Source organism: Protopterus annectens, chromosome 9.part0 (genome assembly GCF_019279795.1).
Source record: "Protopterus annectens isolate FY-2018-M chromosome 9.part0, PAN1.0, whole genome shotgun sequence".
Lineage (NCBI taxonomy): Eukaryota > Metazoa > Chordata > Ceratodontiformes > Protopteridae > Protopterus > Protopterus annectens.
Window position 1 is genome coordinate 413,714,320 of NC_056743.1, and position 24,460 is coordinate 413,738,779.

Here is a 24,460-nt window from a genome sequence, read left to right on the forward strand (position 1 = left end):
CAGCTACAATGTTATATGCTTGTCTGCTAAGATAAGCCATCCATTCTCAGTTCTTTTCTGCTTTCTACATTACCAGACTTCCATCAGGTGGCATGCATGCAATCCCTGAGCAATAGATAAGTCCCATTCCCCTAAATGGCTTGTTCAACACCTAAACATACCAGTCACGCTCAGATCACCACAGCTACAGTCAGATATCCATGCATCTTTGATAAGAGAACCAGCAAAAAAATATGTTTGGCTTAAGTTTCGTAAAGAAATGCTCTCTACATCTTACCCAACAAAGAACCTTTCACTATCGTAATCAAAGATGGAATTAGTCATTAGATGACCACATACATTGGTAAAGTCGGGACAGGCAAAATCTAAGCACAAGATCAGTCACTTGTAGCTGGTGAAGACGTTTTCCTTAATATCCTTCCTCTCCATAGCACTCCTGTATATTAAATATGAAGTGTATGCCAATACTTGCCCTAACGATGCATCTGCACCTTCAATGCCATCTTACAATGCATTGTCAGTTTGTGGGCGGAGCCTGTGAACCTGGAACATTCTAGTCTCTAACAAAGCGAGTTTCAAATCCAATAACTCCTGTCTGTAGCTCAGACGGGTGACCTGGGCAATGGTCACTCAGTTCTAACCCTCTTGGATGGCTCTTCAGAGACATTGGTCTGCATCATAGTCAGGGAAGTGTTGATTCCAGTGCAGATTGCTTACTGTACCATACTTCTTTCCCTCTTTTGTTCTCTTAAATTTTAAAAGTCTACAAAACTTTAGAGTCTGCTCTCTTCAAAGTCAGCTTAACAGCTTCAAAAATCTCTACCAGTATGAAAGTGATTTGTATACTACTTCAATGAATGCACTCTCAGATGGGTGTTGTCCTTCACTGAAAGCCTAAATAACTCCAAAGCGAGGATCCCATGGAAAGTGGGTGGACACTAGCACATTTTGCTTGCAAAAACAGCCTTTACTGTGACGCTTGAAGAAGAAGAATAAAACTGGTGTCATGCAAGTTAGCATAAATTCAGACAGACTCTGTACAGACAGCTGTTTATAAAGTATAAAGCTACCAACCAGAGATTCAGAAGGCCCAAAACATTAATGGAATGCTCTATATAAAACTGATAAATTTACTTAATATTTGCATTTTTAATTCCTAGCATTCTGCTTTGCATCAGTTTGTCTTTATGTGAATTTTAGTCTACAATTTCTAATAAACATCATTGCAAAATATTTGCTGCAGTACATACCAGTTGTCTCAATGTAGTAATTCGTGATTCCCTTCCAGTGCTCAACGAAAGACTTCAGCAAATCAATATTTGGCTCACTCTGTTTAAAACAAAAATTCCATGATTACTAAATGACTAAACGTATGAAATCTACTCAACTGTTTTACTACACAATATGAGAGGAAAAAAAGGTCATGTACATTTGTGAACAATAACAATAATGGAACTGGAAATCTAAATTTAAAAAACATAACGTTGCATAACAAAATGCAACAAAAAGATCCACACCTAAGAAATCCCACTCAGTCTCCCTTTTTCTGCCATTCTGTTTCAGCAAAGTACAGTTGTGTACACTTACCATAAATGTAGTTTGAGTGTATTCACTGTTGCAGTCATCACATTTGGGTTATCTGCTTGTAGTAACTATCAGTCGGCCTGATTATCAAAGTCTTGGGTCCTGCGTCGGTTGCTGTCCCTTCTTCTGTGAGGTCAGGTCGTCAGGGGTATAAAACATGCAGCCAACGCCATTACATCAGTTTTTCTTGCCCCAGATGTCAGGTGCCCCCCAATGGGAAGCAATTAAATCTATAAAAATACAAGGTTATACCTCCCACAAAAAAAAAATACACCAAAAAGCTTTTGAGCATAGTAAAGGAGAGTAGAGGTATAGCCAAAAGACGTAAAGGGGCTGGAGAAAGGGTAACCAGGACTGCAACAATGAATACACTCGAACATCTGCATTTATGGTAAGTGTACACAAATGTACTATGTTTTTCGTGTTTCACTGTTGCAGTCATCACATTTGGGTAGATTCCCAAAGCTAAGGATGGGAGGAGGAATTTAGATAGCATTAGGACCAGCTATAAGGCCCTGCAAGACTGCAGTGGCAAAGCTAGCTCTGGATGTAGAGAAAATTGGCAGATGGTAATGCTTGGTGAAAGTATGTACAGAACTACAGATAGCATCTTCTAGGATGTCCCTGGTAGGGACGCCTCTGATAAAGGCTGTCAAGGTAGATGCAGCACTGGTTGAGTGGGGTCTGATCCCCTGTGGGATAGGTTTTCCATGGTGCTTGTAGGAGAAATGAATGCAATGGCCTATACATTTGGAAATGGTTTGCTTTGAAATAGCCTTCCCCTCTGCTCCTGCAGTAAATGCCACCAGCAGTTCGCTTTGAAATAGCCTTCCCCTCTGCTCCTGCAGTAAATGCCACCAGCAGTTCTTCAGATTTCCTTTGAGGTTTAGTCCTGTCCAAGTAGAATCTAAGTTGTCTGTGCCCATCTAAGGAGTGCATAATTCGTTCCCCTTTGTTCTGTGGATTAGGACAGAAGGTTGGCAAATGAATGGACTGATTAAGGGTCACACTGGATACCACTTTGGGCATGAAAGAGGGATTGGTCCCGAGGGAGACCTTGTCCACATAAAAGATGATGAAAGGCTCCACTGCCATAAGGGCCTGTAATTCAGATATCCTTCTTGCTGATGTGATTGCTAAAAGGAAAGCCGTTTTCCAAGAAAGGAATTTTAAATCTGCAGTAGCAGCTGGCTCGAAAGGAGGAAGAATGAGTTTTTCCAATACAAAGTTAAGGTCCCAGGCTGGAGTTGGAGCTCTCCTGGGAGGTCATAAATTTTTGGCCCCTCTGAGGAACTGCTTGAGCAGTGGATGAGAGAAGAGGGGAGGTTCTGTGTTATAATGAGCTGAAATGGCTGAGGCATGAATTTTGATAGGAGGAGAAAGACAGGTCCTTGTGAAGCATCTCAGTTAAGTATTGAAGAATCTGAGGTAAACTGGGCGCTGCTGTGCCCATCACTTGAGTTTGGTTCCAGGGACAGAATCTTTTCCATTTTTCAGCATAAGATTTTCTAGTACTAGGCCTCCTTGCCTCCAAAATGACATCCAACACTTGTTTACTGAGGGATGGTAACAGAGATTAGGTAATTAGCCAGGCTGCCTGGTTAAAGGTTTGAAGCGGTGGGTGCAGAATCTGGTTCTCCTGCTGAGACAATAGGGTAGGAATCTGAGGCAGGTGCCATGGGGCTAACTGTGACACACTGCGCAAGATGGTGTACCAGTGTAGGCGGAGCCAATCTGGTGCAATCAAAATCGTCCTTGGCTTGTCTTGTTTGATCTTTAATAGTACTTTGGAGAGCAGAGGCAGGGGAGGAAAGGCATAAACTGATAAATTTTTCCAGCTGAAGGACAGAGCATCCACTTTCCAAGCTTGTTTGCGGGCAGTCCTTGTGGAGAAAGTGTCCAATTGGTATTTCTGGGGGGTGGCAACAGGTCTATATCGGGGCTCCCCCATTTGTTTATCAAAATGTTGAAAGTCTTTGGTTCCAGTTTCCACTCGTGTGGGTCCATGAGATTTCTGCTTAGGTCGTCTGCCAGTGTATTTAGTTTTCCTGGCAGGAATTGAGCTTGTAGATACACTTGGTAGCTTAAGGCTGTGTTCCACAGAGCCATGGCTAGTCTGCGGAGGGGGCATGAATGGGTACCCCTCTGCTCATTTATGTACCACATAACAGTGGTGTTGTCCGTCTTTACCATTAATTGTCCTGGAAGAATGTGGTCCTTGAAGGCTGTCAGAGCATTCTGTACAGCTGACATTTCTTTTTGATTGATATGCAGGTGCATTTGACTTGGGTTCCATTTGCCCTGAATGCACTTCTCTGCCAGATGAGCCGCCCATGCATAGTCTGATGCATCTGTTAGGGTTTGGGCGGGGGGGTAGAGTGAATGGTAGTCCCTTGTTTTGGTGGCAAGCCTCTACCCACCAAAGGAACTCTAACTATAGGCAAGGTGTGATAGGAATCATTGCTTCTAGATCCTGAGAATGTTGACATCATAGGCTTCTTAGATACCATTACAGTTTCCTCATATGCAGTTTTGCATATGGAATTAGTAAAAGGCACGAGGCCATGAACTCTAAGGCTTGCAGTATTTTCCTTGCAGATAGCAGGGTTTTTGTGGCCATTAGTTTGAAGTAAGTTGTCAAATGAATTGTTTCTCTGGCGTGAGGAAAGCCATCTGGGAAGTTGTGTTCAAGCTTGCTCCCAGGAATATAATTTGTTGACAGGGTACAAGATGTGATTTCTTTTCGTTTATGGTGTACCCCAGACAAGTTAGCACCTTTTGTAATAATGCCAGATGATTCAAAAGTATGTCCTGGCTTTCTGCCTGAATAAGACAATCGTCCAGGTATGGGTATATTTGAACATTTCTTTGCCTGTAAAATGCAATGACTGGAGCTAGGCACTTTGCAAATACCCTAGGTGCAGTAGTTAAGCCAAAGGGCACTGCAGAGAACTGATAGTGCATGTAGCCTGCTTTGAAGCGTAGGTATCTTCTGCAAGATTCCCTGACTGGCATGTGCAAGGTAGGCTTCCTTTAAATCCAGTGTTGCCAACCAGGCATCCTTGCCTAGCATAGGAAGCAACGGCTGAAGAGTCAGCATCTTAAATTTTGGAATACTTATACTGTTCTAGCATGTCGAGTGGTAGATTACTGGTGTCCTCTCCAGTTCAGCTGGTCAATCTGGGTATCTTGAGACAATGCTACAATTGTCTCATGTACACAGACAACCCTCTCCTCCTCCCAACAAACACAAATACATGTGAGAGATGCAACTATATAGCCAAACTGGAGGCTGAACTCTCTCAACTCAGGGCTGGCATGACCAGACAGGAGGAGATGGTAACCACACACACAACAATCCCAGTCCCACATAGACCTACCACAACTGCAAACCAAACACATAAAACACAAAGACATACTCGGAGGCTCTAATAAAAAACTTACCAAAACAACAGAGGCTCCCAAAGCAGACATCCAAAAATCCACCACCTCAAAACAAAACACATGCAACACATACTTCAATAAATCAGTGTGTCAACCAATCACAGCCCTTAAGGCCAAACACCATGCCTGATACACTAGTAATAGGTGACTCTATAGTCAGACACACTGATGTCCCGCTGACCAGGCTGAACAAGGAGAGGGTGACCGTGAGCTGTCAATCGGGAGCTAGGATCTGCCACATAACACACGCACTCAAGTCACTCAAAAGCAAGTACAAATATGACTCCTTCATTGTCCATGCTGATGTGAATGACCTGAGACGTACCTCCCTGGACTACATGAAAAGAGACATAGAGGAGCTCTCTGATTATGTAGCCCAGGCTGGTATGACACTGACCCTGAGCAGCATCTTGCCCTGCCCTCACCAAGAATGATACCACAATACAAAGACAAGATGATCAGCTTTAATAATTGGCTCAAGTACTGGTGTCATTCTAAGGGGATCCAATGTCTGTCTGCCTGGGATGACATGTTGGACAAGCCACGCTGCTTCTCAAGGGATGGCTTACACCTGTCACCTCTGGGCTTCCGGATATTGGCTAAGTCTCTTGCCACCCCCATAGTGCCTTTTTTAGGCAAGGCTCAAAAGACAAACCCACCTCCTTAGAAAACAAAAATGGAAAAAGACTAAGGGTAATACTGCTCAACGCCAGAAGTCTAAATCTCAAGATGCAGGCACTTGATGCACTCCTCAGCATGGAGAACATCGACGTCTGTGCAGTAACTGAAACCTGGTTCAAGGCTCCTGAGAGCACCCCAGCGTTACCAGGCTATACCTCATATCATGCTTTTCGGCCCCAAAACCCGGGCCGAACCACAAAGGGAGGGGGAGTGTCCATTTTCATCAAGGACACCCACACCTCCAGGTTAGTAGCAACACATGAAGCATCAGAGACCATACAGGTGCAACTAACCATAGGCAAAACTGCTATACAACTGGTAGCATGTTACAGACCACCCTCCCAATCTCAAGAACCCCACACAGCCTTCCTGAAGACATTGGAGGATATGAATGTATCACAAAATACCATCATACTGGGAGACTTCAACTACCCAAACATAGATTGGGTACATTATTCTAGCCCTAATACCCTAGCCCAAAGGTTCCTGGAATTCATAAATTCAAATGCACTGGAACAACTAGTCACCTCTCCCACTAGGGGAGATAATATACTAGACCTGATCATCACAAACATGGGGACAAAATGCTCCACACCGGAAGTATACCCATCACTAGTGAGATCTGACCACAAACTAATCACCCTGGATATACATATCCCACCTCCACCCCCTGGATATACATATCCCACCTCCACCCCCAGCACAAAAGACCACAGTGAAAAACTTCTCAAAAGCAGACTTCACTCTTCTTAAGACTGAGATGGTATCCTTTAAGCCCACTGTGCCAGTGGATACCATATCCCACAATGCCGAATCCTTCACAAATGCTTTCCATGGACATCTCCAAGAATGCATGGATCAAGCAATCCCAAATAAATCCAAGTCCCTCTCCACCAAAGGCAAGCGTCCTGTCTGGTGGACCTCAGCCATTAACAAATTGTATAACAAAAGAAGGAAGCTACTGCACGTCAGAGCAAAATCCCATGAAGGGAAGACATCTCTGATCAACATTAGCAGAAAACTACGTTCTCTCATAAAAACATCCAAGGCCAACTTTGAGAGAAAAATCGCTAAGGACACTAAAGATAACCACAAAGCCTTCTTCAGCTATGTTAGAAACCTGGGCGGAAACCCTCAGATATGCTCAGAGTTGGTTCACAACAACAAAAAATACACTGAACCCACAGATATTGCCAACATTCTGGCTGACAGGTTCAGTGCAAATTTCTCCCCTCCCTCACCCCCAAAAGAAGAAATACTTATCCCAGCTGAATGTAATCTCCCTGTCATCTCAGATGTCCAAGTGAGAACAGCCCTAAACAAAGCTAAAAACACAGCATCAATGGGACCTGACGGTATCCCGGGTTGTGTGTTACGTGAACTCCAAGAGGAGCTAAACCCACACATAAAAATGCTATTTAACCTTAGCCTTACTTCGGGATATGTACCTGAACACTGACGTACAGCAACAGTGGTCCCACTCCACAAAGGGGGTGCCTCTACAGACCCTGGAAACTACCGCCCCATAAGCTTATCCAGCCTGGTCTGCAAAGCTATGGAAAGAATCATTATGGAACTCAAACAGAGACATAGGAGACCTACAGACACTTGACCCCACCCAGTTCGGCTTTGTAAAGGGCAGATCCTGCCTTTTGAACCTGGTTGACTTTTTCAAAACAGTCACTAGAGCCATTGATGAGGGCAAAGCAGTCCATACAGCCTACCTGGACTTGGCTAAGGCCTTCGACACAATACCCCACTCAGGCATCATAGATAAGCTCAACAGCTTAAACGTAAACCCTTATGTCACTAGATGGGTTGCAAACTGGCTAAAGGGCAGAACCCATAAAGTTAAAATCGCTGGAGCAATGTCAGACTCAAAGCCAGTCACAAGTGGTGTCCCACAGGGATCTGTCCTGGGACCCCTCTTGTTCGGCATTTATTTCTCAGATGTTAAAGCAAACATGGGAGGGCTGTGGCTGACCAAGTTCGCAGATGACTGCAAACTAGGCGCCATAGTCGATACACCAGCGGACACATACATCCTACAAAAAGGCCTCACAGAAACAGACAACTGGTGCCGGAGTCACGGCCTTAAACTAAATGCCAAAAAATGTATAGTCATCCCCTTTGGGAAAAACAAAGTACCCACAAATTATTACATAGACAGCAATCCACTGAGTACGGAAAAAGTAATCAGAGACCCAGGGACCCAAGTCGACAGCGACCTCTCATTTGACACCCACGTTGCCAAAGTGGTTAGAAAAACATTCTACCTTGCACACCTCATCATGAAGGGATTCACATCCAGATCCAAGGATGTCATTGTACCCCTATACTCCTCCCTCATCAGACCCATGATTGAGTACAATGCCCCATTTGGTATGTACCTCACCCGGCATTTGCAACAGCTGGAGAGACCACAAAAGTACCTCACCAAGAGGATCAAGGGTCTCCAACATATGTCTTATTCTGCCAGACTAAAGAAACTTCAGCTCTATTCAGTAGCATACCGCCTGCTCAGAGGTGATCTCTGCCTGACCTACAAGGCCATGTCCAATGAGGATCTGATGGATATGCTCCACCTCAAAAAATCCAAATCCATCAGGACCACGAGAGCTAAAAACTTAAACCTTGGCACAAGTATAAATAGGACATGCTGGAGGGATAGATTCATAACCCAGAGGCTTCCCATGCTTTGGAACAAGATCCCAGTTCGTATTAGGCAGAGCCTCTCGCTGACTCTCTTCAAGAGAAATCTTGATGAGTGGATGGGAGATCGTAAGTTTATCCCAGGGGTCACATCTGTGTCAGTGCTAGACAGGGGCACAGTAAACTAATTATATTATATAAGGGGACCTTCATTGTGTCACTACTAGACAGAGGCACAGTATTCTAAATTTATTCTGCACATTTTTTGTACCATTTCATGGGGTGGCAAAAGACACATCACTCTGGCTAGGCTTACAAATGCCCCAGGGCAGATAGCCTAGTACTATACTATGAAACTAAACTATGAATCACGAAAAAAGGTGTTTGGGATAGAAAGTTCCAGGATAGGACGCCATGAGTTGGCCTTTTCTGGGTACCAGGAAAAGTCTTGAGTAGAAACCTTGTCCCTTTTCCTCTTCTGGTACAGTTTGAATAGCCTTTAAGCTTAAGAGAGAGAGAGTACTTGCTTTTGAGCCTCTGCTCACTGATTTGGGGGTAGATCTGGCCAACCGTTTGGGGTTGGTAATGTGTGGAAGTAAAACTTGTATCCTTGGGAAACTATATTTAAAACCCATTTGTCCTGGGTAATGAGTTCCCAGTTTTTTTGCTTGCAGAGCAATCTTTCCCCCTAAAGGAGCAGTCAGTTGAGAAGTGCTTGGAAGTTTTAAAGTCAAGTCATTGAGACAGCTTACCATAGGGGGGAGTCTTACTACTTCCTGATTTGGAAGTGGGAGCCCCCCACTGCTTAGTCCTGTGCATACCCTGGGACTGAAGCCTGGGTGTTCTGCTGGTTCTGGGTCTGGACTGAGGAGGCCTGGAAGAGGCAGGAAAGGATCAATTCTTAGAGGGCCAATGCCTACTAAATCTTGGAGGCTGTACTTGTTGGAAATCTTTAACAGTTTGCATAGATTTAGCTTTTTCCTCTATCTTTTTAAGAACAACATCTGCTTTGTTGCCAAAAAGGCGGTCCTGATTTAAGGGAGCATCCAGCAATTTAGTTTTAACATGATCTGGCAGAGATTGCTCCTTAAGCTAAGCATGCTTTCGAAGTACAGACCTGGTAACAGCAGCCCTGCAAGATGCCTCTAGTGAATCAAAACCACATTTCAATGTAGGTTTTCCAACCTGTTCAGCAGAATGCATTAAATCCTGCAAATCCTTATTTTCAGCAGTCAGGAATCAACATCATTTTCTGTTTAAGCAGTCCAATAATATGCTGCTGATACTTTAACATATGAAACTGGCAGCTTAAGGCCCTAATGGCCAAGGTTGCAGAGGTGTATACCTTCTTACCCCATCTATCCAGGGCCCTGGAATCTCTATCAGAGAGGGTAGGATTTTTGGCAGTAGTAGCCTTAATGCCCTTGGGTCCCTGTGAAATGGTCTCAGGATCCGCAGTAGGATTTTTAAAAAGGAATTTGTGACCCTGTAATATCTATCAGGTTTTCTGGGAGCAGGAGGTAAAGAGTCAGGGGCCAAGCTAGATTCCGAAAAGGCATCATCAACAATGTCTAGTACAGGAGGGATAGCTAAAGGCCTGTGTTGGGGCAGGAGTAAGAAATCCCTAAGCCTGTTTTTAGAATTAGAGTAATCCTGGCTTTCCCAGCGAAAATGCTCCCTAAGAGTATGCAAGGTTTCACCAAAATTAAAAATCCTCTGGGGGGAAGCAGAGGGAAGAGTCTTCTGCATCAGAATCCTCATAGATAAGTGTAAATCCTCGTCATCAGAGGAAACAGAAATTTCAGAATCCTGGTCAGAAGTATCATAAGCAAATTCAGTCCTAGGTCTCTTAGAGGGGTAAGGTTGGCTTCCCCTGATTAAAGTAATAAGGTCTTCAGCCATTCTTATCATTTGTTTTTTAGGCATAGAGGCCTGACCATGTGCTCTGGGCGTCGGTTTTCTAGGCATGGTTCAAGTTTTAGGCCTTGAAGAAGAAGATGGCATCGGTTTAATATGCAAGTCAGTAGGCCTGAATACACCCTCAGAAGTCGGTGCCTGCACAGCAGCTCTGGACCCATCCAAGGTAGAGACATCCGCAGGTTCCACAGCTGAAGCATCTCGCGGCATACCAGACTCCGAATGGGTCTCAGTAGAGGCCTGCGAATCTGAAGTAGCGGGTATCAGGAGCTGTGAAAGCGCCAGAGTACCGGCGAACTGCCGACTAGCTTAGGAGAAGCATTGTCGGCAGCTTTGGACCTAGGTGGCCTGTCTCTGTCTTTATCTTTACGTTTTTTCAGAATGTCGGTAGTCGGGTGGCTTAACAAAAACATATCTGGATAATTGAACAGAGTACCAAAATATTTAGAAGCATAAATATACAGACAACGAATATTTTGTGGTTTAAATAAGGCACAAAACAGATAGCAAGGTACGTCGTGGTCAGGGCCTAGGCAAGGAATACAAAGTACGAATGAAAATCTTTACGAGGTATTTGCTTTCCACAAGAAATACAATTATTGACTTTTACTGACATTGGTTTAGAGCAAGAAAAAGTTTCCCCAACAGGGTACTTAGGTTTAGTTGAAGACTTCAATTCTGAAACTCTAAAATGAAAATTTCAGGAGTTGGCCGACCGGCACTTGCAAACTGCTTCTGCTTCGGGCACCACACTGCAAGAAAGACTGATGTAATGGCGTTGGCTGCATGCTTTATACCCCCGACTACCTGATGTAATGGAAGATGAGACAGCAACCGATGCAGGACCCAAGACTTTGATAATCAGGCCGACTGAGGGCTACTGCAACCGTGAAACACGAAAAACATCAAATGCCGTCTGGCCCAAAAAAAGAGTCACCAGCAAGATTTTGAGACAGTCCTGCCTAATCTTGTGTAGAACTTGTGGTAATAGGGGGAGCGCACAGCAACATCCTCTTCCAAAGAAAAAGGCAGGGCGTCCACTTTCCAAGTCAGAGGACTTGAGACTCAAACAAAATAGAGGAATTTGCATGTTCAGAGGGAAGGTGAAAAGATCTACCTAAGGAATACTCCACCAATGGGCCATGTCCAGGAACACATTTCTGTGAAACATCCATTCGTGAGTTTGTGTGGTGAACCTGCTCAAACAGATTGCCACTAGATTGTGCTCTGAGGGAATGTAAAGTGCCTGAAGGGTCACTAGATACTGTATAGCTCGGTCCCAGACCTGAAAAGGTAGTCTGTAAAGAGGATAGGACCTCATATAACCCTGCTTGTTGATATACCAACTCAATGAGGCATTATCTTTGAAAACTTTGAGGGGCCAAGGATGAAAGAGGGGCCAAGGATGAAAGAGGGACTGAAAAGCTTGCACAGCCAGAAGCAAAGCCCTCATCTCCTTTATGTTGCTATGGTCTGACCTCTAATAAGTAGGCCAGAGACCCTGAAGCTTCAGGAGGCCACAAGAGGCTTGTGGTGAACCCCTGACAGTGCAATAGGCAAGTAGTAAACCAGAGATCGTGAAGCAAACTGCTTGGAAGAAGAAGCTTGAATAAGTAGACCATCTAAGCAAGGAAATTCTCAATACCTCAAAGCCTGTAAAAAGCAATGACAGGAGCAAGGGATTTGATGAATACACGTGGGGAGTATAGAGGCCAAAGAGCAAAGCACAGAAAGTACAGTTTTGTACCTACCATAAATGTAGATGTTCGAGTGTATACCCTGCTGCAGTCATCACACGTGTGTTTATCCTGCCATCAGGCGGTCCCGCAGTCGGCCCGAATTCCAAAGTCTTGGTCCGGCATCGGTTGCTGACGCTTCTTCCCTGACGTCAGTGCACCAGGGGTATACAAGAGGCATCCGACGCTATTTTCTTCAGTTTTTCTTGTCCCAGATATCAGGTGCCCCCCCCAAAAGATGGTCAGTAGATAGTACCAATAATAAAAGCTTAGCACAAACAAAACATCCCTCCAGCTATAAGCAAATACACCACAAAGGTTGTATCAGATTTTAAGGTATTGAAAGGTTTTAGTTAGGTCAGAGGGGATGGAAGGAGGGTAACCTGGACTGCAGCAGGGTATACACTCGAACATCTACATTTATGGTAGGTACAAAACTGTACTATGTTCATCGTGTTACCCTGCTGCAGTCATCACACTTGGGTAGAATCCCAAAGCTAAGGATGGGAGGTGGAGTCAAACAGGGTTAGAGGAGGCTAGAAGGCCCTGCAAAACTGCAGTGGCGAAGCCAGTTCTAGTCTTAGAGTAAAGTGGTAAGTGATAGTGTTTGGTGAAGGTGTGTACTGATGGCACCCCCCTGAGGAAGGCTGTAGATGTAGCTGCTGCCCTGGTGGAGTGAGGCCTTATGCTAGCAGGAACTGGTTTTCCATGATGGGTGTAGCAAAAACGTATGCAATGTCCTATCCATTTGGAAATGGTCTGTTTTGAGATCGCCTTTCATTGTGATGCTGTAGCATAGGATACAAAAAGTTGGTCAGATTTTCTGAAAGCCTTAGTTTTATCCAAGTAGTAACGTAGTTGCCTGTGAATGTCCAAGGAATATAGGAGTCTTTCTCCTTTATTCTGTGGATTTGGAAAGAAGGTGGGTAAGTGGATGGTTTGATTTAGAGCCACACTGGATACCACCTTTGGCATAAAGGAGGGGTTAGTTCGTAGAGAAACTCTGTCTTGATGAAAAATGAGGAAAGGCTCTACTGCCATTAGTGCCTGTAGCTCTGAGACTCTTCTGGCTGAAGTAATTGCTAGCAGCAGGGCAGTCTTCCATGATATAAACTTTTAAGTCAGCTGAGAAAGCTGGCTCAAAAGGTGGCAGCGCAAGTTTTTCCAGAACAAAATTTAGGTCCCAAGATGGTGTTGGCGCTCTCCTGGGAGGCCAAATGTTTTTTGCCCCTCTGAGATACTGACTTAGAAGTGAATGTGAAAATAAGGGAGGATCTGTGTTGTAGTGAGCTGAAAGAGCTGAGGCATGGATTTTAATAGATGAAAAAGAAAGTCCTTTGTGTAACATCTCAGTTAAATATTGTAGAATCTGAGGCATGTCCGGCTGAAGGGTATTTTGGCCTTTAGCTTGGTTCCAGGCGCAAAATCTTTTCCATTTGTCTGAGTAGGCTTTCCTGGTGCTGGGCCTCCTGGCCTCCAGAATGACATCCATAACAGCCTGTGAAAGAGGGGCTGGCTGGTTGCTTAGGTGATGTGCCATGCAGCCAAATTTAAGGTTTTGAGCTGGCTGTGTAGAATCGGACTGTCTTGCTGTGTGAGTAGATGAGGAATTTGTGGTAAAATCCATGGTGGGCCCTGGGCCATGTTCCTTAGTAGTGGGTACCAGTGCTGGCATGGCCAGTTCGGGGCAATGAGTATCATTCAAGGTCTCTCCATCCTGACTTTCAGCAGCACCTTTGTGAGAAGGGGCAATGGAGGAAAGGCATATACTGTCAGCATTTTCCAACTGAATGAGAGTGCGTCCACTTTCCAAGCTTGATGGTGAAATGCCCTTGTGCAAAATTTTGAAAGCTGATAGTTTTGGGGGTTGGCAAACAGGTCTATGTCTGGGCGTCCTCATTTTTGAGTTATCATTGCAAATACTTGTGGATCCAGTTTCCACTTGTGGGGATCCATGATGTTTCTGCTTAGGTCGTCTGCCAATGTGTTCTTTTTTCCTGGCAGGAATTGAGCTTGTAATTGAACTTGGTAAGCCAGTGCTGTGTTCTACAAGGTCATTGCTTGCCTGCATAGAGGGTAGGAGTGTGTACCCCCTTGTTTGTTTATGTACCACATTACTGTGGTGTTGTCTGTCCTTATTATACGCTGTCCTGGATGCAAGAGGTCCTTGAAGGCTGTCAGAGCATTCTGTACAGCTAGCAGTTCTTTTTGATTGATGTGCAGATTCCTTTGATCTGCAGTCAATATGCCTTGAACGCACCGTCCTGCCATGTGTGCCCCCCAGGCATAGTCCGATGCATCTGTTGTCATAGTTTGCCTGGCTGGGGGTAAGGTGAAAGGCTGACCCTTGTTGAGGTGACATGCCTGTGACCACCATAGAAACTCCTGTGGAAGGCAGGGAATGAGAGGTATCAATGTTTCCAAGCTGTGGTTGTGTTGAGTCCATACTCTTTTCAGGTACCATTGTAATTTCCTCATATGCAGTTTTGCAAATGGTATTAGTAGTATGCAAGATGAAGTACACCAACCACAAAAATATTTCCAGGTTCTACTGCACACGGACCACAAAAACACCGGCACAGTTAATCTCCGATATCACCTTTATTCAATACAAATACTGTTAAGCGCTTTCATCTAAAATCAATAGACTTCTTCAGAACAATTTAGTATCCCTCCATTCCTGTTTAAATATACAAGTTGACCAATCATTTTAAATTTTAAATTACACCTCAATAATCATTTAAAGTGCCAGTGTGCTATAAAATTGACATTGCCATCTAAAATTTTTTTTTTTTTTTTTTTTTTTTTTAAATACATTATACTGTAAGTACAATAAACAACATAGTTTTCTATATAATAAATATTAATACCAGTTAATAAAAATTTTCATTTAATTACAAACTTAATTCTTAACTAGCTTGATTTTCTAAAAAAGGTTTGACTGATATGTGTTCATTAATGCCAGGGTAGGAAGAAGCATTTAATTTGATCTGCCATCTGGCTTCATATTCACCTAATTTCTTTTTGATGCTCCCACCCCTTGGATTCGCTTTTACTACTTCTAAAATCCCAAACAAGAACAAACTACAACCCTTATTCTCTGCTATGTGTCTCCACAAAGCATTATTAACATCATTTCTCTTTATACTATAATAATGGTCGTAAATTCTTTGCCTAAGGCACCTTTCGGTCTTGCCTACGTAGTAACTAGGGCATTTAGTGCATTTCGCCAAATAAACCAGTGGTTTAGTTCTACAATTCCCCTTACCATACCTAATGGTCGTATGATTTGTGTCTTCTAATACTGTGCTTGCTTCTTTTGTAATATATTTGCACTGGTTACAAGATCCACACCTAATGGTCCCCCTCTTTTCCATCTCATTATCATGTATTTCTTTTTTCCTCTCTAGTTCATTTTTCATGTTGAATCCATTCCTGGACACAAATTTGGGTAACTTTCCTACTATCCCCTCTATGCGTGTCTGTCCTAATAATATTCCAATTCTTAGAAATTAAATTTTTTTATCTCAGCACTCCAAGGGGTGTATTGTATGACACATGCTCTGGTGTAACCCTTTTTGTCATCCGTCTCCTTATTTGTTATCTTATTCCCTTCCTTGAGGGGACCTTTTCCAATCAGGGGTATGTATTTCCTACCCCATTCTCTTTTTACATATTCTGTCACATCATTAACCAACCACCTAGGGTAACCCCTCTGCCTAAACATGTCTCCTATGCAGCCTATTTCTCTAATAAAATCTTGGTAGTCCGATGTCATCCTGGCGGCCCTTATGCACTGCCCCTTAATAATGCTTCTTTTTTGACTCATGGGGTGGCAGCTGGTGTATTCTAAATAACTGTTGCTAAAAGTTTCCTTCCTATAAATGCTTGACTTTATTTTCCCATTTTCAACTGTAATTTTAGTATCCAAAAATGTCATAACTTTGGGATCTGTATTGAAAGTGAACTTTAACCACCTACTTCTAGTGTTGATATACTCCTTAAACTCATCCAATTCTTCTTTTGTTCCAGTCCATATCATAAAGACATCGTCCAAAAACCTGTAATAGCTGGACATTTTTGTGTACCATTTAGTACTCAAAATGAATTCCTTTTCCCAGTCATACAAGTACAGGTTTGCATATATGGGGGCACAAGCTGCCCCCATTGCCACTCCTGCTGTCTGCACAAAGTATTCCCCTTCGAACAGGATGAAATTATATTTTAAGGTTATTTCCATAAATTCCAGTATAAGCTGTCTCCTGTCCCTAGTCAAATAGTTAGCCTTTTCCAAGCAATTTTCCAACCTTCTCAGTCCATCCTCTAGGGGAATACTGGAAAAAAGATCCACTACGTCTATTGTTATCAGCAAACATTGATTTTTTACCATGTCATCCTTCAATCTCCCTAGAAAGTCCCAAGAGTCTATTATAATATGCTCTATGGAGGTAAACATAAAGAATTAGGTGAATATGAAGCCAGATGGCAGATCAAATTAAATGCTTCTTCCTACCCTGGCATTAATGAACACATATCAGTCAAACCTTTTTTAGAAAATCAAGCTAGTTAAGAATTAAGTTTGTAATTAAATGAAAATTTTTATTAACTAGTATTAATATTTATTATATAGAAAACTATGTTGTTTATTGTACTAACAGTATAATGTATTTTTAAAAAAAAAAAAAAAAAAAAAAAAATTTTAGATGGCAATGTCAATTTTATAGCACACTGGCACTTTAAATGATTATTGAGGTGTAATTTAAAATTTAAAATGATTGGTCAACTTGTATATTTAAACAGGAATGGAGGGATACTAAATTGTTCTGAAGAAGTCTATTGATTTTAGATGAAAGCACTTAACAGTATTTGTATTGAATAAAGGTGATATCAGAGATTAACTGTGCCAGTGTTTTTGTGGTCCGTGTGCAGTAGAACCTGGAAATATCTTTGTGGTTGGTGTACTTTATTCTGTTGACTGGTTCTACAATACGTGTTACAGTTGTTGGATCGTTAACATGGACTCCTTAGATGAATTGCCATCCATTTTCTCACCTAGGAGAGATGAGATAAAAGGTATGCAGTCGGAAATGGCAATAATGAGAGGAGAGCTTACTAGGCTCATCGAGATGATGAGCCAGCCTACACGTCAAACCAATGGGACAGAACCTGTGAGGTCATCGCGTACGCACAGTTCTAGAGACAATGGTGACGAGATTCCGAATGGGCAAGGAGAGAATCCGGAGCGGAGAAGGAGCACCTCTAATGGATCCTATGGCAGACGAAGTGGTCGTTTTACTGGTGAATTGGATTTGGGATCGGAGGCAGAATATAATATATCCGGAGCTAGACCCAAACGGATACCGCCCAAAAGGACATATGTTATGGCAACCAATACGCTAAGGCAAGGTACTGTAACTGTGATACCGGATCAGGTTAAATCAGATGTTAACAAGAATAAGTTTAATTTTAATAATTTTCTTAATTCCGAATTTGATTTTGACAAAAAATGTGTGTCTGACGCCAAAGGGAAAGACGATGAAATGGACAGAGTGCAAGGAAACAAGACAGTAAAAGACTTGATTTATGACTTTGGGAAAATGTTAAAAACATGCAAGACCCTTCAGCTGGAAAACGAATATTTGAAAAAATGTTTAGATTCTCATGTGGTCCCTATGGGACTTAGGTTTTTTAAGTACCCGATGGGTATAGATATAAATGATGAAGTTGTGGGGGAATGTAATAAAATGTTTGACGAGTTTGGTTTTACTTTCATGCGGTTTATTTTAAACTGCAATGATAAGAAAATCTGTACTTTGATGAATGAGTTAGAAATTCTGAATGACTTAATCACTAATGACCTGCTTTATGATGAATTTGAATACTGTGTAAATACTCAATATAATTGGGTACAGAATCATGTGAATAAAGTATTTGAAAGGAAATGTAAAAAGTTTGAGAGGGACTTGGAGCAATACACTAAAGGTCTAGCTTATAGATGGCATATGGCAGGTGGACAGAAACATAAGAACCATCGGGACAATTATGATGGGAATTGGAAAGGCAATAATTACAGGGGCCCTTATAGGAATTATGGGAAAAATAGTAGATTAGATGATTTTTTAGAGGAAGAGATGAGATGGGAGGGATCCCATATGAAACAACGTCAAAGGTACCAAAAAGGGAATGTATACCAAGGGAAAAAGATAGAAGAATTCAGCAAACAACAAGACGGAGGGGAAAGGAAGAGATAGTGAAATATAATACCATTACTAGTGGTTACAAACAATTTTTTATACACAATTACACTAATTTAGAATTAAAGGAAGAACACTTTACCCTCCTTAGCAGGGGAATGAAATATATTCCAGTTAAGAAGTTCAAAGTGGAAGATGTTATTATAGATTTTAAGAAGTATATCAGAAAGTTAAACCTGTCTGTGATTTTTGATAATAATAACAACAAGAATGAGATCCACACTGAATTTAGGAAAAAAAGTGTATACACCCCCCCCCTTAATTCCACCTTAGCTATGTTTGAAAAAAACTGTGATAGATGATTTATATAGTTATTGGAATAAAATTAACAAGAATAAAGTGAGATATAACTTGAATTTTAAGGAAATAGAAGTTTTAAGAGAAATGCAACAAAATAGAAAGCTAAGAATAATGAAACCTGATAAAGGTGGTGGGGTTGTGATTTATGACTTAGAGGAATACAAAAATAAAATTAATAAAATTTTACTGGATACTGGAAATGATTGTGCATCTTCACGGAATGAAGTAAATGTAGGGTATAATAAAATCAATTTATATTTAGAAGATTTATTAATTGACGAGAGGATTGACATAGATTTATATAATTATTTAAAAGAAGAAAATCCAATTATTGGCACAATAATAGGTATTCCTAAGATTCATAAGAATTTAATTAATCCTCCTTTTCGGCCAATAATATTGGGTAACAGGTCTAAAACTTTTAAATTTGGGAAAGTAATTGATAAATGGTTAAAACCTATGTTTACCTCCATAGAGCATATTATAATTGACTCTTGGGACTTTCTAGAGAGATTGAAGGATGACATGGTAAAAAATCAATGTTTGCTGGTAACAATAGACGTAGTGGATCTTTTTTCCAGTATTCCCCTAGAGGATGGACTGAGAAGGTTGGAAAATTGCTTGGAAAAGGCTAACTATTTGACTAGGGACAGGAGACAGCTTATACTGGAATTTATGGAAATAACCTTAAAATATAATTTCATCCTGTTCGAAGGGGAATACTTTGTGCAGACAGCAGGAGTGGCAAAGGGGGCAGCTTGTGCCCCCATATATGCAAACCTGTACTTATATGACTGGGAAAAGGAATTCATTTTGAGTACTAAATGGTACACAAAAATGTCCAGCTATTACAGGTTTTTGGACGATGTCTTTATGATATGGACTGGAACAAAAGAAGAATTGGATGAGTTTAAGGAGTATATTAACACTAGAAGTAGGTGGTTAAAGTTCACTTTCAATACAGATCCCAAAGTTATGACATTTTTGGATACTAAAATTACAGTTGAAAATGGGAAAATAAAGTCAAGCATTTATAGGAAGGAAACTTTTAGCAACAGTTATTTAGAATACACCAGCTGCCACCCCATGAGTCAAAAAAGAAGCATTATTAAGGGGCAGTGCATAAGGGCCGCCAGGATGACATCGGACTACCAAGATTTTATTAGAGAAATAGGCTGCATAGGAGACATGTTTAGGCAGAGGGGTTACCCTAGGTGGTTGGTTAATGATGTGACAGAATATGTAAAAAGAGAATGGGGTAGGAAATACATACCCCTGATTGGAAAAGGTCCCCTCAAGGAAGGGAATAAGATAACAAATAAGGAGACGGATGACAAAAAGGGTTACACCAGAGCATGTGTCATACAATACACCCCTTGGAGTGCCGAGATAAAAAAATTTAATTTCTAAGAATTGGAATATTATTAGGACAGACACACGCATAGAGGGGATAGTAGGAAAGTTACCCAAATTTGTGTCCAGGAATGGATTCAACATGGAAAATGAACTAGAGAGGAAAAAAGAAATACATGATAATGAGATGGAAAAGAGGGGGACCATTAGGTGTGGATCTTGTAACCAGTGCAAATATATTACAAAAGAAGCAAGCACAGTATTACAAGACACAAATCATACGACCATTAGGTATGGTAAGGGGAATTGTAGAACTAAACAAGTGGTTTATTTGGCGAAATGCACTAAATGCCCTAGTTACTACGTAGGCAAGACCGAAAGGTGCCTTAGGCAAAGAATTTACGACCATTATTATAGTATAAAGAGAAATGATGTTAATAATGCTTTGTGGAGACACATAGCAGAGAATAAGGGTTGTAGTTTGTTCTTGTTTGGGATTTTAGAAGTAGTAAAAGCGAATCCAAGGGGTGGGAGCATCAAAAAGAAATTAGGTGAATATGAAGCCAGATGGCAGATCAAATTAAATGCTTCTTCCTACCCTGGCATTAATGAACACATATCAGTCAAACCTTTTTTAGAAAATCAAGCTAGTTAAGAATTAAGTTTAATTAAATGAAAATTTTTATTAACTGGTATTAATATTTATTATATAGAAAACTATGTTGTTTATTGTACTAACAGTATAATGTATTTTTAAAAAAAAAAAAAAAAAAAAAAAATTTTAGATGGCAATGTCAATTTTATAGCACACTGGCACTTTAAATGATTATTGAGGTGTAATTTAAAATTTAAAATGATTGGTCAACTTGTATATTTAAACAGGAATGGAGGGATACTAAATTGTTCTGAAGAAGTCTATTGATTTTAGATGAAAGCGCTTAACAGTATTTGTATTGAATAAAGGTGATATCGGAGATTAACTGTGCCGGTGTTTTTGTGGTCCGTGTGCAGTAGAACCTGGAAATATCTTTGTGGTTGGTGTACTTTATTCTGTTGACTGGTTCTACAATACGTGTTATAGTATGCAAGATGCCATGAAGCCCAAGGCCTGCAGAATTTTTCTTGCAGGGAGTTGGGTCTTTGTTAACATTATTTTGAAGTATTGAGTTAGTTGTAGTTGTTTGTCTGGCGTCAGATAAGCCATCTGGGCCGTTGTATTCAAGCTGGCACCCAGGAATGTCATATTTTGTGAGGGCACTAGTTTTGATTTCTTTTCGTTTACTGTGTACCCTAGGCAACTTAGAAGGTGTTTTACAAAAGTCAGATGTTGTAAGAGAATGTCCTTGCTTTCTGCTTGGATGAGGCAGTCGTCCAGGTATGGGTATATTTGAATTCCTCTTTGTCTGCAGTACGCAATTACTGGTGCCAGGCATTTTGTGAAAACCCTGGGTGCAGTAGATAAGCCAAAGGGCAGTGCAGAGAAATGGGTTGAACCTGAAATGAAACAGAGGTATCTTCTGCAATTTTGTCTGATAGGGACATGCAGGTATGCCTCCTTGAGGTCCAACGTTACTAGCTAAGCTTTCTTGCCCAACATGGGAAGAAGCTGCTGTAGTGTTAGCATCTTGAATTTGGGTACTTGCAAGAAGGTGTTTAGAATTGAAAGGTCCAGAATGGGTCTCCAAGCATTGTCCTTTCTGGGGACTAGAAAAAGCCTCGAGTAAAATCCTTGGCCTTGCTCCTGTGTAGGTACCAGTTGAATGGCTCATGTCCATGAGAGCTGCAATTTGTTTTTGTACCTCTGCCCATTGATTTTGTGGCAAGTTTAGCATTCCTTTTATCATTGGCAAGGTGTGGAAATGGAATCTGTATCCTTGTGAGATAATGTCTAGGACCCATTTGTCCTTTGTGACGATGCACCAGCTGTCTATAAAAATGTTAATTTTCCTCCCAAGGGAGCTGCCAAGAGATTTTTGCTTGGCAGTTTGAGGTTTAAGTCATTGTGTTTGTCTTCTAGTAGTTTGGGACCTGTCTTCTCCTCCCTTCTGTGTTGCAGTGCCCCATTGGCGAGGTTTGTAAGGGATTTGTGCTTGTCCTCTGCCCCTTGGGCGTCTGTATTTACCCCTCTGTGGTCTGTCAGAAGCTGGAAAGGACCAATTTTTTGCTGGCCAATTACTGCTGAAGCGTGGGGGTTGTACCTGTAAGAAATCTTTGACCGTCTGCATAGATTTTGCCTTATCCTCCATTTTCTTTAAAACCTCTTCTGCTTTAACCCCAAATAAGACATCCTGCTGTAAGGGTGCATCTAGTAACTTTGCTTTAACATGATCAGGCAGAGTTTGTTCCTTTAACCAAGCATGCCTACGTATTAATAGACCCAGTAACAGCTGCTCTACAGGAAGCTTCCAAGGAATCAAATCCACATTGTAAAGTATGTTTGCTCACCTGTTCAGCTGCATGCAACAGATCCTGCATTTCTTTGAATTCAGACTGTTGAGGGTGCGTGCTCATCTTTTGTTTTATTTGAGACATTAGGAATTGCTGGTATTTCAGCATGTGAAATTGACAATTTAGTGCTCTCATAGCTAGAGTAGCTGAGGTGTAAACCTTCTTCCCCCACCTATCTAGTGCTCTGGAGTCCCTTTCAGAGGGTACAGGATTTTTAGCCATAGAAGCCTTAGCCCCTTTGGGACCCTGGGAGATTGTCTCTGGGTCAGCAACAGGGCTTTTGTAAAGGAATTTGTGCGAGTCAGGCACTCTATAATATCTATCTGGTTTGGCTGGTGCAGGAGGCAGAGAATCTGGATTTAGACTAGATTCTAAGTAAACATCATCCACAATGTCCAAAACTGGAGGGATAGCAAGTGGTCTGTGCTGAGGGAGTAAAAGAAACTCTCAGAGCCTTTTCTTTTGAGTCGGAGTAGTCCTGACCTTCCCAGTGGAAATGTTCCCTCATGGTATGTAAGGTTTCCCCAAAGGAATAGTCTTCAGGGGGAGAAGCTGAGGGAATGGAATCTTCAGCATCAGAATCTTCATAAGGGGGAAAGGAGTAATCCTGTTCCTCAGAGGAGCCTGAGGAAATAGACACTTCATCAGAGGAGGCATAATCCTTCTCTCTAGGCCTTTTGTCTGGGGGGGGTTGGAAACCCCTGATTAAAGAAATCAAATCTTCAGCCATTTTAAGCATCTGTGTCTTAGGCATGGGGCCTTGAACTGGAGACTGATGTGCAGTCTTTTTTGGTTTTAGAGGAGTCTTAAGCTTAGCATAAGAATTTATGGTTAGAGTAGTCGGTCTGAAGACACCTTCTGTAACCGAAGGTGTTTCCGCAGCACCGGCTTCTCCTTCTGCAATGTTGTCAGTAGGGCCTAAGGAAAAAGGCTGCGTCGGCCTAGAACTCTCTGCTTGAGAATCCAAAGCGGTCTGGGGTTCCAATTCTGCGGTTGTCAGGGGCTGCGTAGGTGCCTCACTGAAAACCAGAGAACCGGCGACCAGCCCAGCCGAGGCCTCGGAGTCTGGCTTGGATCTAGGCTGCCTGTCTTTATGTTTACATTTTTTATGCACGCCGGTAGTCGGTTGCTCCGACGGCATAGTGTAATTAAACTTCCTACCGAAGTAGTGTTGTGCGAAATCAAAGCGTCGCTTTATAGTTCGCTTCTTGAACCTAGCACAAAATTGACAACCAGTGACGTCGTGGTCTGGGCCTAGGCAAGGTATACAATAAGAATGAAAGTCCTTATGAGGTATTTGCTTCCCACAAAAAAATGCAATTGTTAACTTTTTCTGACATCGGACTGAGGCAAGAAAAGGTTCCCCAACGGGGTACTTAGCTCTGAAGACTTCGGACTGAAATTCGATTTGAAAATCTCAGATGTCGGCCGACCGGTACTTGCGAACTGCTTCTGCTTCGGGCACCGCGCGGCAAGAAAGACTGAAGAAAATGGCGTTGGATGCCTCTTATATACCCCTGGCGCACTGACGTCAGGGAAGAAGCGACAGCAACCGACGCCGGACCAAGACTTTGGAATTCGGGCAGACTGCGGGACCGCCTGATGGCAGGATAACCCAAGTGTGATGACTGCAGCAGGGTAACACGATGAATATCTGAAAATGCAAGGAAGAGACAGAGTAATATAAACATTTCCTGAAAAGAGGATGGTTGGGGATGTGAAGGTATGCATCCTTGAGATCCAAAGACACCAAAAAAGCCTGAGGAAAAAGAAAAACTTGTAGCCAATTTATCAGAGGGCAGCAACTTAGATAGACTTTGGAATTCGAGCCGACTGCGGGACCGCCTGATGGCAGGATAACCCAAGTGTGATGACTGCAGCAGGGTAACACGATGAATATCTGAAAATGCAAGGAAGAGACAGAGTAATATAAACATTTCCTGAAAAGAGGATGGTTGGGGATGTGAAGGTATGCATCCTTGAGATCCAAAGACACCAAAAAAGCCTGAGGAAAAAGAAAAACAGGAAAAAATGTCTGAAGGGATAACATCCACAAGGATGTAATCTTGAGAAAGGCGTTTAGCAGGGAAA

The 24,460-nt window shown here is 42.0% G+C and overlaps 1 protein-coding gene across 3 annotated transcripts in view; it reads right to left on the reverse strand.

The window, feature by feature from the left end:
• The window catches only part of FHIP2B (FHF complex subunit HOOK interacting protein 2B), a 1,026,346-nt gene that overhangs the window by 922,561 nt on the left and 79,325 nt on the right, over positions 1-24,460 (reverse strand). The window contains exon 2 of one of the 3 annotated variants that reach the window (XM_044082952.1): positions 1,251-1,329. In XM_044082952.1, the coding sequence (XP_043938887.1) occupies positions 1,251-1,329 (79 nt within the window). Of the gene's footprint in view, positions 1-1,250; positions 1,331-24,460 lie in introns of those variants that run through there. The other 2 variants (XM_044082953.1, XM_044082954.1) reach the window with 2 other exon arrangements.